The sequence below is a fragment of the Strongylocentrotus purpuratus genome, unplaced genomic scaffold (genome assembly GCF_000002235.5).
Source record: "Strongylocentrotus purpuratus isolate Spur 01 unplaced genomic scaffold, Spur_5.0 spur5_scaffold_6, whole genome shotgun sequence".
NCBI lineage: Eukaryota > Metazoa > Echinodermata > Echinoidea > Camarodonta > Strongylocentrotidae > Strongylocentrotus > Strongylocentrotus purpuratus.
Window position 1 is genome coordinate 34,608,439 of NW_022145612.1, and position 16,998 is coordinate 34,625,436.

Sequence of the window (16,998 nt, forward strand, 5' to 3'; positions counted from 1 at the left end):
TGAATTGTAAGAATTCAATTAGTGAAGGAACACTGAGTAATGGTTGCTGTAGCAAGAATAGAATTAGACATAGAATTACTTGAATATTAGTCCACGTACCAATCTTATTCTGTGACTGAATCAGGGGATAATTGCCATAGAGATCCTTAGCAAAATCATCTCCTGCTTCTGCCTCGGCCTCTGCAGCCTGTTGTTGAAAGAAAAAGTGAGTGCCAGAGTAAAGAATCAGTAGTTACATAAAACATATGAAGAAAGCATATTAATATGTTCAGAGCAATGATTTCCAAAGATGATACAACTGTTATTCAGAATAACCCTGTAAGTTGGGGCTCTGATCGGATCGGAAGATCGGAGCGACACCCTCGCACCTATGATCGGTAGCGGATCGGAAGATCAACAAAAAAAATCAGCCAATTTTTTTTTTTTTTTTTAAATGACGAAAATTTTCAAGTTTTGGGCTATCAAATGCTCAAAAAAAGTTAATGGCTGGAATTATTTTGTCATTTGGAGTTGTTGTAGACCATGTTTGTTGATATTTGGTGCCTTTTCATGACTTTGAAATTAGTAATATTGGTCTAAGAGCAGAGGCAAAACATACGGGCCGCCATCTTGGATTATAATGTAGGTATTTTTTTTTTTAATGATGAAAATTTTCAAGTTTTTGGCTATCAAATGCTTTAAAAAAATTCATGGCTGGGATTATTTTGTCATTTAGAGTTGTTGTAGACCATGTTTGTTGATATTTAGTGCCTTTTCATGACTTTGAAATTAATAATATTGGTCTAAGAGTAATTGAGTAAAAGAGTAAATTGTAATTTATTACATTTCCTGGGTATAACATACCATTTCCATATATAGATAAACTTGTAATGTGTCAACACATGAAATTTAAAAACAAAAAACAAGAAACCAACAACAAAAAGATAAACAAACTAGATGGAATTTTGACTGCGCGCAGTCGAAAATGATGCCTCCGCCATAGAGCAATTTAAACAAGTTTGGAGTTTAAATCTCCAGTGGTTCTTGAGATATCATGATAACAATCTCAATGTATGGAATTTCATAAGTTGACCTCTGTGACCCTTGACCTTTGACCTACGTGCTCCAAAATCTAATCAGATTGTCTTCCTATGGTGATACACACTATCATTAAGTTTGAAGTTTAAATCTCCAGTGGTTCTTGAGATATTATGATATGGTGATACGTACTATCATTAAGTTTGAAGTGAAAATTCTCCAGTGGTTCTTGAGATATCGCGATAACGATCTCAATGTATGGAATTTCATAAGTTGACCTCTGTGACCCTTGACCTTTGACCTACGTGCTCCAAAATCTAATCAGATTGTCTTCCTATGGTGATACACACTATCATTAAGTTTGAAGTTTAAATCTCCAGTGGTTCTTTAGATATTATGATAACAATCTCAATGTATGGAATTTCATAAGTTGACCTCTGTGACCCTTGACCTTTGACCTACATGCTCCAAAATCTAGTCAGATCGTCTTCCTATGGTGATACATACTATCCTTAAGTTTGGAGTTTTTACATCTCCAGTGGTTCTTGAGATATCATGATAACAATCTCAATGTATGGAATTTCATAAGTTGACCTCTATGACCCTTGACCTTTGACCTACATGCTCCAAAATGTATTCAGATTGTTTTCCTATAGTGATACACACTATCACTAAGTTTGAAGTTTAAATCTCCAGTGGTTCTTGAGATATCATGATAACAATCTCAATGTATGGAATTTCATAAGTTGACCTCTGTGACCCTTGACCTTTGACATACGTGCTCCAAAATCTAATCAGATCGTCTTCCTATGGTGATACATACTAACCTTAAGTTTGAAGTTTAAATCTCAAATGGTTCTTGAGATATCGCGCTAACAAACTCAATACAAGGAATTTCATAAGTTGACCTCTGTGACCTGTGACCTTTGACCTACGTACTCCAAAATCTAATCAGATCGTCTTCCTATGGTGATAAATACTATTCCCGAGTCTTAAGTTTAAATCTTAAATGGTTCTTGAGATATTGTGATAACGGTCAAACGGGACGGACGTACGGACGGACGTACGGACGGACAACCCAAAAACATGATGCCTCCGGCACCACCTTCGGTGGCGGAGGCATAACAAAAAGTGGCTCAAAATATATTTCCCTGATGGAATCGACAAGATACCAATTGTGATGAATATTGTACCTGTTCTGCTTGTCTTTCAGCCTTTTTAGCCGCTTTCTCTGCTTCCTTTTGGGCTTTCTTCTGGGCTTTCTTGGAAATTGGTGCATCTCTTTTTAGGGTGGAAGGGTAAAATGACAAGTGAAATCATATTTCAATCTTAATACACATTGGAAGAAAGTTGGTTTGATTCTCACAAGATTTAATACTAAAACATTTACAAATGTATGGGGCAATTAAACTTTCACAGCAAATAAACAGACACAGATATATGATCCATGGCTTTAGAGCAGCCGTGTCCGGTTTTATGGTTCAACTTCCAGATGAGCCCAAAAATACCACGCTCAACATTTGGGCCACAGATTGACATGGTCTCTGTACGCATTAGATCATTCCGAACCATGCAATGAAATAAGACACAAATTTGCATTGTAATTAGTTTTAGGATATATACATGTCGATGAAGCTTGTTCCATTTAATTTACTGGATGTAATGCATAGGTCACATTTGCTCTACAGCTAGGATACGGCGGCCGTACACCCCCAAAGTCAAGAGATACCTGCGCCGGCCGCAGAGAATCTGCGGTAGCATCATGGTCACTCTAGGTCGTATCCTTACCTTTACAGGCCGTACGGGTCGCCGTGGGATTATAACGAGGAGTTATAACTGTTTTCATTTCTAGAATCGCCGAAGCCATGTCGTAGAGCGGTTCCATGGCAACCGTAAGTCGGGCGAACGGTGACCTTGCGTTTTATATACATCAGGGATGAAGCGGTAGCATCAGTCTGGCCGCATGGTCACCTAATGGTCCCCCTTCCCCCTTAGAATGATAGTAATATGTTTTTGTGTAGATGCACTAATATAGAGTGTGTTTTTTTCCAGTTAAATCATGAAAAATTGGAATTTTGATAGACTATCTATAGTTCATAAAAAAATTTGTGAATGTCATGCATGCAATATGATACAAATAATATAACTTGGGCAAAGGTATGGGGGAATCAAGTTTTGAGGGATAAAAAGGGAAATTAGATTAAACTATATAAAGCAATTGATAAATAGTGAGGACATAATGTCACAAACTGATAACCAAATTGGCAATTTGTGTAGTGATTTTCATTGTTCCATAGTTTTACATACTTTTTCAAAAATTCATAACTTTCTTATTGGGTATCCGATTTTGCTCAAACTTTTTTTGATTGGTATGTCTGATTTTTCTGCTTCTATTGGAGGCAAGTTATTTTTGGAGTGGACTTGTACTTTAAGATGAACGTACTTGTTGTTGAATTCTCTTGCATGCTTTCACACTTTCTTTTTTTAAATTCTCAATTAAGCTGAACGTACTCGTTGAATTGAATGCATATTCATCCTTTCTTTTTTTGTGATTCTCAATTAAGCTAAACATAGTCAATGTTATATTGTCTTGCATACTGTACTTTTACCCTTTCCTTTTTTAAAATTCTCAATTTAAGCCGAATGTACTCGTTGAATTGTCTTGCATGCTTACATCTTTTCTTGTTTTAAATTCTCAATTTAAGCTGAACTTAATCGATGTTGAATCGCCTTGCATGCATTCACCCTTTCATATTGTTTTTTTCAATGTGTAATTGTCTTGCTTGCATGCTTTTACCTTTTTGTATTTTTGTAAGTTAAACTTTTTATATAGTTTCTTTTTTTATTACAATGAGCGCATCTATTTTTATTGAGTGTAGACTATTTCCTATATAATATATGTTTGGACTTGGAGGAAAATGTATTATTCTGCCATCTTTGGTTTTTAAAACAGCATTGTTTACTGTTATTATTCTTATTAAATCGGCACCTTCAACTGCAACTCAAAGTAAAATTGCATGCGTTTTCGGGGAGGGACCTGGGAAACTGCCAAGTGGTATGGTAGTGGCAAAAAAATCAAAAAAATCAAAAAAATCAAAAATTCAAAAAAATTCAAAAAAATTATAAAAAAACATGGCGTCCGAATATTCGAGTATTCCCTTGTGAGCCTGGGAGTGTACTCGGGTACCTCATTACACTGTTGTGCACAGCCCTACCTTATACGTGTATTATACCCTCGCACGCTCGCTCACGCGCCGAATCATGAAAATGTCACGCATTGCTGATTTTTGAATAGGGATGCCAATGCCTAAATCTAACTTTTTAATTACTAATTTGTTTATAATAAAACAAAGATTAAAAGAAAGTATTTTCTTTCACTAAGAAAATTCACCCATCTGCCGACTCCAGAAGTTCCATCAAATAGGAGATATCCAGCTCTTTTTATCCAGTTTCCTTCTATGCCTATCCGTACGTAAGAGCCTTGAAATAATTATATTTCATGTCGCAAAATTACGTTCATAATTAGACAGGCCCGAGGGGATTGGGCGTGTCATTGCCCGGACAACAAGTTTAAAACTTCGCGCGAAATTCCATTCATCATCAGCGGCTAGCCTTGAATCGGTCGCACACACCGACACAGCTAGGTAATTGCATTGCAAGCCGCAGTCCTGAAATCGAGCCAGGCCCATGGAGGGACAAAACATGAACAGACAGAAAAAATAAACGTAGATCTACGTGATTGTAGTCAATATAATCCTAGAAAAGAATTAAAATTAATAATCAAGCCTACCGTATTTTCGGCGTAAAGGCCGCAGTATTTTCGGGTGAGAAAAAATCAAAAAGTCAGGGTGCGGCGTATACGCAACAACAACAAAATTCAGCGATCAAAACATCACATCCATTTGCACGTATGGGACTATAGGAACGGTAGCATGACTAGACAATGGTACAGGACAATTCTAGAATAACTCCACACAACTTACCGACAAGTTTATGTTGCATAGTTGACATGAAGACGAAAAAACTTATTTTTCTAATAAAATCTGCCGATAGATCTAGATCTAAGTCCATACCATTGCATCGCCAAAAAGTAAACAAAGGGACAGGCCGTTACTTACGGAGCTAGCTGCCGCGCAACGCAACTGCGCAGGTCGAAAAATGCTATTTCGGATTACACCGCACATCGAGGAAGGGGTATTGTAGGATACCAAATCTGCGTACGATACAGTACTAGCTTAAAAGTCGATAAAGATCTGCTAAATTATGATCATTTTTGAGGTTAACTTCTTGTTGATTTATAAGAATATTGATGAATTTGGTATAGTTTGTAAAAAAAAAAGAGTGTTCTACAAGAAAATTACGAAATGTCAAAGTTGGGGGTGCGGCCTATACGGCGGTGCGGCCTTTACGCCGGCAAATACGGTACCTTAAGGTGATATTCCAAATCCAGTAGTATTTCCTCATGAGTAAAGATCAATCTGACACTGCATTATCAACGATCAAGAAGTTACGAGGTCCAATTAACATCCATCTTGCAGCGAACACAATACAGCAGCATGCATAGCGCATATCCATGCAACGTACGTGTACTAATATTTCTCTCTCTCTCTCTCTCTCTCTCCCTTTCGCTATACGTAAGATACTCACTAACCATGTATCATACAACACACACCTTCAAATAGAATAGACTGTTCACGTGGACTTTTTTTTTACTGAAATATCTTTTTTAACACTTCTCATACATTACTGCACGACACTCGTATCTAGTGCTGTGAAAATAAGGTACTAGGGTTTATTAATAAGACTACGCTTTGCGCAAAATCTGACCGGAGCTCAGACATATGTCGCAATACCCTTTATTTTTGGCACGAACAATGACGTCACTGTTCAGTTTTCCTTCTCATTTTGAGATGGATGTAGCTATAGGGCTCAAACCAACACAAAATTGACGGAAACATTGTAATCTATCTACTTTCGAATGTTCAGTTTGTAAAAATCTGTATTTAAAAAGATATAATTTTTTTTCTTTATATTTTCTAGTTGTTAGAAGTGGCAATTGTGAACATCTGAAATGTTGATCTCTATCTAGGGTGTCTGATCGCGCACCCAATGTTGTGAGCTAAAATTCTTCCTATAGAGATTACACGCATCCCTATGCAGTCTACGTGCATTGCGCAACCATGCAAAAAAAGTCAATTTTTTTTTCAATTCGAGATTCAAACCTTTATCTGTTGTGATCCTGAAGGTGATACTCAATAAATGAGATGTCATATGAAAGAGCAGGTGAATTCCAATATTTCCAAAGGGGCGTAGCCCCCGAAATTCTAAAAATATCTTGGTCAAAACAGCAATTTAAACATTGTGTCCTGGCTAACTCTGAGGTTTGTCACTTTTGAGATATGACGCCCCGATCGATAAGTAGTCCCAGTCCTAAGGAACAATTCTATGTGCTTGTATTTTCGCTAGCCCCCAGGGATCACAACTGATAACAGTTTAAATATACCCTTCTCGCTATTTGGTGGATCAGCTAATTTTATAATTATATTGCCATTGACTACAACGTGTATTCACTTCCGGGTTCTATGGCGCGAACGGCCACCCATACTAGTCAATGGCACATATCGCGGAGACAGCGTGGCTCAAGCTGCAAGTCGCGCATTGGCTGTGATAACGCCATTACGAACGTGTAGATGGCGCACAGTTTTTCCTTCATAATCATTTTGCCTTCGGCGTAGACTAGAAGGGATGAGATTGATTTAGATGACTCCAGCAGCGAGAGTTTAACACGGCTTGCAAGATTTTCAACATGGATGTCGATTTTGACCCATAATTTCCTTAAAAGGGACCATTAAACGGATTATTTCAGTCAAGTTGGTAAGTGGAACTGAATTATTATAGCCTAGGCCTAATTTACAATATAACATGCACGAGGTAAAATGACATTTTGGGGGATTTTGGGGGCAAAACGCTACGACCTGAAATGGCCGTGGCGTTATCAAGGGAATGTGTATAGTCTAGATGGTTTCCGTCTCTAAAGAGAGAGCCGGCCGACCCTACCCCAATAAGAGGCTAACGAACGAAAGATGGGTCATTTCTTTAATAAAACCTTTCGGTCTAGCCTACTACCCTCTCACATTGCCTGGCGGAAATCATCGAATGACGATGGAAACGGCATTAATCACAACAATTACACGAGGCCTAGGCCTACAGCCTCCAGGTTTGACGGCAAACCGCTGCTCACACACGTACACGGCCCGGTACACACCGTCAGCTCAGCTGATCGATGATTTCGACTCGAGCTCGACACAAGTTGCTCATTCACCTGTTTCTATTCCTCGTTAATCAGTTAATTATCAATTGCTAGACTTTATCATTTACAGTTGCCTTACCCTTGATTATTTTCTACATTTCCCCCATTGTCTGCCATGATGGTTCAGGAAAAATTCCCTCGATGAGTATGGTCGTCTCGGGTCCACAACAGCTGCTTGCGCAATGCCACGCGTGTTAAAATTCTCCCAGCGAATCACTCGATCATGATCGCAGCGCGCTAGCGCTGCGCGTGTAGACCAGAGAGCTCGGGGGAAGAGCTTCGATCGCTGCTCAACAGTGAGTCAATCACTTTCTGGATCTACAGGCTTTGTATTTTCAAAGAGATTCGATCATACACGTATGTCCTCCGTAGGAGGACTAGAGAGCCAACTAAAATCGTGACCTTTGACATTTCATAGGTTTTGCATTGGTTGCATTATGGGGGTTTTGTCCGATTTGAACGACGGTTTTGGAGGGTCAATGAATATTCATGAGCAATGACGTAAAAAATACGCCAATTACTGTTTGTTGATTGGCCATTGACAAAATTTTTTGCATTCCCAGAATTCCCTACGATTTGAGCACGAAAATGGCGGTTGTATGAACTGCAACTTTCAAGTTATTCAATTACGAACAATGAAACATTTTTCTTTTAAGTGAATTTCTATTATAATAGAAGTTTGTCAAGTACATCTCAGTGAAGCAGAAAATCTTCAGGCGACCATTGGCATCGAAGTGATACCCTATGATATCAAGAAAAGTAAGTAAAGATCCATTTTGTGTGAAGGTCTCTGAAATGATTGTGATGTGTTCGTCATTGCAGTGAGCGGCTCTCCGCATTGTCACAACGTATTACCCGTTAACCCCCTACCCCATCCTCTTTTCTTTCTTCTGACCAAAGAATATTAACTGATTGAATGAACTCTAATTTAAGTCATCGACGGTAGTATTTTCAGAATAATCAGGATTTTACCGTAGGTTATTTCATTAGAGCACATCTCATAATTTTAAGTTCAGTTCATAGCTTGATTTCCGATAGTAATCGGTCGTAGATGTGGACCTGTTGGAGACTGCGCAAATGGCTCATTGCTAGTCCAAGCCGATGAGATCTCGTCGAGCGGTTTATGATCTTCAATCCGCCGGTTCTAGCCGGCTGTAACACTCCACCAAGAAGCGACTGCGTTTCCTGAGCTGGCGCGGCTATAAGTGTGTTAACTGTTACTGTAAAGCCTAGGGCTAGGCTAGTATTCATAGCATAGTCTGGCCTGAATTTTCTGTCTCTTTTGTTCGTTAGCCCTTGATTTGGGTAGGGTCGGCTCCTCTCTTCAGCCGACCCTACCCAAATCAGAGGCTAACGAACGAAAGAGACAGAAACATTCGGGCTAAGCAAAGCCTAAGCAGAGCCTAGGGCTAGGCCTAGATGATACTGATAGATCTAGGTCTAGATCTTAAATATAAACAGCATTTAACCCCGCATCTAGTATAGGCCTAGATCTAGGGCTAGATTCTAGGCCTAATGCATTCTAATAAAGAAAGACTAAATAAATGCCTGGTGTAGGTGGATTAAATAAATGATGTGGAAGTTATGGAGAGGGGGGGGGGGGTGCACAATCATTCTGTGCCCCCCTTTTTCAGATGTGGCATAGGTCTAGGGACGGGTCTAGATCTAGCTCTAGAGCCACCTACTAATAATACTAAAAATAGGCAATTAGATCTAGATCTATAGCTTGTGTTATGCCATAGCAAAGAATTCCAAAGCCATGGGTCTAGTCTCGTTTTTGCTCCACTAGGTCTAGACTAGACTAGTCGTGCACATGTGTCATTATTGTGATCCAGGTCCAGATTCAGCTTAGTTTGAATGTAGATCTAGATCTACTACTAGGCTAGATCTACCATCAACAACAAAAACAAAGAAAAAAGGTGTCTCCCCCCCCCCCCCTCTTTCCCTGATTTTGCTCTTACTCATGTCATTGTGCCTTGTTTGAAATAATTAGTTTATTTTCAGGATTTTATGCCACCCCTTTTAGTTTTATGTTGGTGAGAATTCTGGATCCAACCCTACATATGATATGGATATTTCTTTCTTTATTAAAGGACACGAACAAAGTTATAAACTGATAACTAATGCATGCATTTGATATTAGCAGGAACCTTACTAAGTTTATGTTTTCTTTAAATTGTAGATCCTATGGAACAAAGAAGCAGATAATGATGACAGAAGTGCAACAAAGAGCACCAGGACCTGATCATCAAATGCTATGGTGTAGATCTAATCAAGAACAGGACACCTAAGTTGAACTCTGGCAAGGTATGTTTGTATGAAGTTCGAAAATATTCAGGCTGTATAACCTAAGCCCATGCGAACACCGCACTCGACTTGGACTATATACAAAGATTTGGGAAACTGTCATCTTGTGTTGCATTATATCTTGTAATTCTCATTTATTCTCTAGCTTTTTATTTAGGTGACAAACTATGGTGTTGATACAGTTTATTCTCTTAGCATATTAAAAGACGTACTCAAAGGCATTTTTTCCTAAATATTACATTATATCTCACAAACTTTTGCTCACAAAAGTCTAGCAAATAATAACTTAAAATAAATTGGAAATTACTTTTAAAATAATTGGAAATACATCTAAACCTTTACTCTTCTTTTCAGAAAAGACCCTATCAGATAGACATAAGTTTATCATTTTTTAATAAAATTAAAATGCAAGACCTAAACAAAGTGGGAAGGTACTAGGGTCTAGATCTATTTTTGAAAATCCAATGTAATGCAGCAGTTTTAATCTTATTTGATTTCTCCTCTCTTTTTGTTTTTATTATGCAGGTTGTCCCTTGCAGAAGGTTTGATACCCAGGCTTCTTTTGTACAAGTCCCTAGTCCACCCTCATCTTGAGAACTGTTCCTGTGTCTGGGATCTCTACAACATCTCAGATGTCCAGGACGCTACTTCACAATGGGGACCACAAGTGAACCAGCAGTTTGACTGAGATGATCAGCACCTTTAGTTGCCTACTATATCTACAACTACAAGGCACTCTGCAAGAAGACTGGGAATGGTGCACAAGATAGTCGATGGTCTCTCCGCTCTCCCTTGAAAATTTTCCCACTGCACTACTTATAGCTACTTGCGCCCTCTATATAGCAAACAATGCCTAATCGGTGCCTGTTGGGCCCCCATGATCCTCTTTTTCTTATATTAATTGAGAGCTGATTTGATGAGATAACCACCTGTAAGTGACCTTGCAGGGTGGTCTAATCCCCCAGACCAAACTAGTACAGACGGGCTTTAACAAATCACGAGCAGGAAGTACCATGACATGACCCTCCAGTTGCACCAAGCCAAGCCAAGACATAGACAAGTTTGTATTTGCCCAACACTCTGTCCCAAAGTTAATGGAACTTACTTCCAGCAAATATAGTGCATGCTGACAGTCCAGAGAACTGCCAGGGACTACTTCTGAGGCATCTACTCTCCTTATCCCACTTAGAAACAATTTATCTTCCTCACACCACTTGTAATCTTTAGTATTAATTCATCTTCGTGATAGGCTACAACGCCTTTTGAAGATTACCAGAAGAAGAAGAAGAAGATATATCGAGGATCATGAAAGTAATCATTTGTTCTTTTAAATGCGTGTACATGAAACATAGTTTTTTTATATTTAATCTTAAGTCAAGTTCTGACAAATATATTAGGGATGCTGAACTGGATAGTAAATTGAAGGGGGGGGGGGGATAAAATAATGTAGTTCGAGAGTAATACTGTATTAATATAATTAATAACATTAATAATAATAACAATATTACAAATAGTAAGAATAATGACAATGATCATGATAATAGCAGTAATAATAATGATAATACAGGTAGTATTAAAAACAACAATAATGTCCAATGTAAGATAAAGTACTCATAAAACTCAGTATATACCTGTGCTTTACATAATAAAATAGCATGTTGATATTATTGATTTTTTTTTCTCAAAATCTACAGTAAACTTTTTCAACTGAAAAATTTAAATTCAAGAGACAGCACCCCCCCCCCCTCCCCCATCCTTTTGTCATCCTTTTGTTGATGTCATGTTGGATTTAAAAAGATCTTTATAGAAACAAAATGTGTTGATAAATGAGTTCATAGATGTTAATAAATTAGTTAATACTGCTTAATTCTGTTCTTTTCATTTTCTTATTTTGTGAAATATATGTGATGATGCTGGTGATTATGATGATGTAGGCACTCTGTAATGATTATGCTCTATGACTGAGGTGAGATGGGGGCTGATGCAGTCTTGTGTAGAATTGAGTATGGTGTTCGACCATTTGATGTTTGTTTATATCTGGCATCAGCGAGATAGATTTAACCATCTTTCGTATAATGAGAGAGAAAGCGGAAATGTAACAAGAGAGTGGACAAGACTAATGTATAAATATAATATAAAAAATGGTTTACAATAAAGATGAGCGGGGGGGGGGGGGGTTAAATAAAGAATAAGTCAATGCCAAAATGATGAAAGCATTAATTGGGGTGTGGATGGGGGAGGGAGGGTAATAGAGCCTATGGAAATGTCAATATTGGAAGGGGTCCCTGTATTGAAAATGTTACTGATGGGGGGGGGGGGGGGGGCAAATTTAAAAAATATCGGTGGCAACGAATGCAAGAATGAAAAGAACGAGACAAAATAGAAATTTCATTTGGGATGGGGCACAATATGAAGATCATTGAAGTCGAGGTGAGAATGATTCATTATTTGGACACTAAAAATATGAATATATCACTTGTTGAGTGGGCTAAAGGATCAGTGCAATTTTTTTGATTAAACAAATATTTAAGTTAATAAACGAACAAAACAAAAAAGGTAAACAATGAATTGAGGTACCACAGTGAAATGGGGTCATTATGTTTGCCTTTTAACTGAACTGAATTTAAAAAAATGTACTTTCCATCCTGGTGACAGTGAAGTTTGTGGCCCCAACTAAGTCAACCATTTAAAAGTTTATTACCCCCCCCCCCCCCCCCCCCCCAGCACATACACCTCCCCAACTGTGCATGACCTTTGTTCTATATTTATCCGGCCCAATTAAGGATAGTAACGCATGCGCATTGTCCTTTTTTCATTGCGATAATATGCTAATAAGTGGAAAAGAGCTCATGAATATTCCAAATTTTAATTTAAATATTTTGCGCGCTACGCGCAGTCCAAAATCCCCATTTCGCTGGTGCACTAAACATTTGTCGTCTTCATAGGCTAATACACGATAAGTGGAAGCAGTGTGCACTTTTGACCCTCCAAAATCTCCCCATGGCTAGACGGATGCAGAAGCGGAGTTGAACCCCCCTGTGTATTTTTCGTCGCAGCGCCACCTCGCATCGCAGCTTGGCAGTGTACTCTACACTCGAGGATATAATATGGGCGTGGCTGTTTTAATAGTCGTCTACTAATAAATGGTAACTTTTTGATATTTGAAATATAACGCTTTTGGTGTCAAAAAGTTCCGCAGGCCAACTTGAAACTCGATTTCAGTTAAATATGATTGCATACAATATTTGAATACACTATATCCAGCATCGCTATAGGCATGCAGGCACTGATTTCATGAGTCTAGATCAGATGCCGCAAAAGATGATGCAATACCACTTTGGAGTCTGGCCATATCGCTCTGTCAGTGATATCTAGATCACATAAGTTTAGCGATCTAGATCTTGAAACCTCATTGCATTAGGCCTATTGTTGACGCTAGACCCGGGGCACACTCCGGGGGCGGGCAATTTATGTGCCCATGCCTTGAGCCATAATGCATGGTCGTACAGAAGATTTTTTTTTATAATGTTGGGGACCGGGGGAATTCAATGAATTGAATTATTGAATTACCGCATGCGCGTTACCAAAATATCCGGTAAAGGGCCGGGTAGGCTTTTCGTGCGACCATAGACCGTCTATGATGCCGGGCTATGATGCGACAAAGAAAAAGAAAGAAAAGAAATAAAAGGGGGAAAAAAAGAAGAAAAAAGAGAAAAGGGAAACATAATGAAAGATACGGGGGATGAAAGAGAGGAGAGAAAGGGTGGGAAGAGCCAGAGAGAGGAGGAGTTAGAGTAAAAGAGAGATGGGGTTTGTTGGGTGGAGTCGTCTCGTCGAGGGAGCAAGAAAGACACGCATACAAGTAAAAATGTTGCTGTGTCGGGTCAGCAATGTCGGTATTCTTGCTCGATCCTCGTGTACTATATACACTGTTGGTCATAATGGTGGAATATTTATTTTTCCCCCAGTTTAGGGAAGGATTTTTAAAAATTATTTATTTCTAATAGATCTAGATAATGGCATACATTCTCAGATTTTATTGAATATTGATTTGCGAGTGTTTGTTTTGCGTGACTGCTTAATCATATGTGTGCTACTATGCTAATCAGATAAGGGACCTACGTCCGTAAGTCATAATTGACAGTAATGAGGATTAATGCCTCACAGAAGGGCACTAAATAGCTGATCGACACGATTTTTATCCTGGGGCCTCACAGTAACGAGGCCATTGCTTAGCCCCTGAATCATGACTGTACGCAGTGTTTGCTAGGGTACGCAGCCCCTTCCACAAATCCCCCAAAACGAAGAAAATGCAATAAATTGTCAAAAATTCATTGCATTTTCCACCGGCCCCAAACAGGAAAAATTCCTCTGTAGGGCCATGCATTATGGTTCAAGGGGAAACTGATTTCAGACCAGGATTAAAAGTTGTGAACGGAACAACAAATCGTCTTTTTTCTATAATAATTAAATGTAATGCAAAGCTTCCGCGCTTCGCGCGGGAAGAGGGAAACTCAATTCAGAGAATTGGGGTTAAAAGCCGCGACCGGTACAACGAGTCGTTTACTTTCTATTATAATTCAATGAAACGTCAAAGCTTCCACGCTTCGCGCGAGAGCTAGAGGAAAGTGAATTCAGACAAGGACTCATAGTCGAGAACGGTACAACGAATCGTCTTTTTTCTATAATAATTAAATGTAATGTCAAAGCTTCCGCGCTTCGCGCGGGAGGGGGAAACTGAATTCAGAGAATAAGGGTTAAAAGTCGAGACCGGTACAACGAGTCGTCTACTTTCTATAATAATTAAATGTAATGTCAAAGCTTCCACGCTTCGCGCGGGAAGGGGGAAACTGATTTCAGAGAAATAGGATTAGAAGTCGCGACCGGTACAACGAGTCGTCTAATTTCTATTATAATTCAATGAAACGTCAAAGCTTCCACGCTTCGCGCGAGAGCTAGAGGAAACTGAATTCAGACAAGGACTCATAGTCGAGAACGGTACAACGAATCGTCTTTTTTCTATAATAATTCAATGTAATGTCAAAGCTTCCACGCTTCGCGCGGGAGCTAGAGGCATAGCCGCCGGAAGTTGGGGGGGGGGGGGCATGGGGACAGTTGCCCCCCCCCCAATAAAAAAAGTGGGGGGCAAAACGCATTTTTGCCCCCCAAAAAACGCCCCCCCCCCCTTCCAAAAAAAAAAAAAAAAGCAGTAAAGGAGTAAACATGGTTTGTATTTCTAACCCAAAAGAACATAAAAATAATAACAACCTTAATTAAATCACATATACAATTCCATTCAAAGAAAATTTCATAAACATTGCGCATCCCACCTATACGGTATTTATCAATGGAGGTCTTTATAATAGCGATACGCGCATATCGTGGACATATTGTGCGAGAATGGGAAAGCGTGTCTGTTTTTTTGTGATAGAGGTGAGAAGACATGAGCCCCTGAACGCTGGCGTACTGATGGGGGGGGGGGGGGTATTTCTTTTTCGATACCAGTGTTTTACAAATGTTGCTAATATGACATTATTTTCCGGTATTTTTTCTCCATTTTTTTTGTAATACCTTTTGATGCGTTTGTTAGAAAATAAGAAATTCCCAAATTACAGTCGGGCGAAAAATACGCTTATTTCGAAGCCTTTATGTCATGGTCTGAAAAGTGGCTTGGCTCGAGCCCCCTCCCCCCCCCCCACTCACTTTTTGAAAAAGATGTTAAAGAGAAAAAGAAAAAATAAGTGACCTGCCAATGTCATAAATAAGATATAAAATGCTCATCTGAACGTAATTAAATGCCTAAAACCCCAGAGCTTACGGGGGCTCCACCCCATCTATGGCCCTAAGGCGGTCCCCTGGATGCTCATCTGACCGTAATTAAATACCTAAAAAAAAAACGAGCTTCCGGGGGTTATACCCCTTGGAACCCTACCAAGGGCCCTAAGGCAGGCCCCTGGATGCTCATCTGACCGTTATTAAATACCCAAAACCCCTGAGCTTCCGGGGCTCTGCCCCCTGGACCCCACCGAGGGCCCTAAGACAGGCCCCTGGATGGTCATATCTGACTGTAATTAAATACCTAAAACCCCTGAGCTTCCGGGGCTCTGCCCCCTGGACCCCACCAAGGGGGGGGGGGTAAAATTACCAAAGGGGGGGGTTAACCCCCCAAACACCCCCCTGCGTACGCGCCTGGGTGGTGATGCAGATTTTTCGTCTGCCCCCCCCCCTTCAGAACGTTTTTTCCCATTACGTCACTGCCCCTGGAAGGTGAGCCCCCTGGAATGTTTGCCCCCCAATCCCAAACTGCTTCCAGCGCTCCTAACTAGAGGAAACTGAATTCAGACAAGGACTGGTAGTCAAGGGGGGGGGGGGGGTTTAGGGATTTTTTAGGGGGGTTTACACACATAAAATTACCAAGGGGGGGTTTAACCCCCCAAACACCCCCCTGCGTACGCGCCTGGGTGGTGATGCAGATTTTTCGTCTGCCCCCCCCCCCTTCAGAACGTTTTTTTCCCATTACGTCACTGCCCCTGGAAGGTGAGCCCCCTGGAATGTTTGCCCCCCAATCCCAAACTGCTTCCAGCGCTCCTAACTAGAGGAAACTGAATTCAGACAAGGACTGGTAGTCAAGGGGGGGGGTTTAGGGATTTTTTAGGGGGGTTTACACACATAAAATTACCAAAGGGGGGGTTTAACCCCCCAAACACCCCCCTGCGTACGCGCCTGGGTGGTGATGCAGATTTTTCGTCTGCCCCCCCCCCCCCCTTCAGAACGTTTTTTTCCCATTACGTCACTGCCCCTGGAAGGTGAGCCCCCTGGAATGTTTGCCCCCCAATCCCAAACTGCTTCCAGCGCTCCTAACTAGAGGAAACTGAATTCAGACAAGGACTGGTAGTCAAGAACGGTACAACGAATCGTCTTCTTTCTGTAATAATTAAATGAAATATCAAAGCTTCCGCGCTTCGCTCGGGAGGGGGAAACTGAATTCAGAGAAATAGGATTAAAAGTTTCGATCGGTACAACGAGTCGTCTACTTTCTATAATAATTCAATGAAACGTAAAAACTTCCGCGTTTCGCACAGGAGGGGGAAACTGAATCCAGACAAGGATTAAAAGTCCAGGGCCCGTATTCAATAAACTTCTTAAGCTTGAAATCTAAGTACTTTTTCTTAAATTTTGGCTAAGAAAAAATCTTAGCCAAAAATCGTATTCTATAACAGCAATGGGGACTTAAGAAATTTGCCTTAAGATTAAGAAGGATTCTTAGATTTTATCTAAGAAAAAGGACTTAAGTAGCATGTCGTATTCTAATACAATCGAGATATCTAAGATAAGTAAGAAATCTACCCTATATTTAAGCATAC

At 39.9% G+C, this 16,998-nt stretch overlaps 1 protein-coding gene and 1 long non-coding RNA gene across 2 annotated transcripts in view; one reads left to right on the forward strand and one right to left on the reverse strand.

The window, feature by feature from the left end:
- Positions 1-7,568, reverse strand: part of LOC115919153 (aspartate--tRNA ligase, cytoplasmic-like) — a 29,746-nt gene extending 22,178 nt beyond the window's left edge. The window contains exons 1-3 of the mRNA XM_030972107.1: positions 7,407-7,568; positions 2,211-2,298; positions 100-187 (exon numbers count right to left, since the gene is read on the reverse strand). Of these exons, the coding sequence (XP_030827967.1) occupies positions 100-187; positions 2,211-2,298; positions 7,407-7,444 (214 nt within the window). The 5' untranslated portion in view covers positions 7,445-7,568. The remainder of the gene's footprint in view (positions 1-99; positions 188-2,210; positions 2,299-7,406) is intronic.
- A 308-nt stretch (positions 7,569-7,876) lies between these two features.
- On the forward strand, positions 7,877-10,470 carry LOC115919154. The gene is made up of 3 exons (XR_004061722.1): positions 7,877-8,086; positions 9,510-9,634; positions 10,160-10,470. It is a non-coding gene; the product is annotated as an uncharacterized LOC115919154 (long non-coding RNA).
- The last annotated feature ends 6,528 nt before the right edge of the window (positions 10,471-16,998 follow it).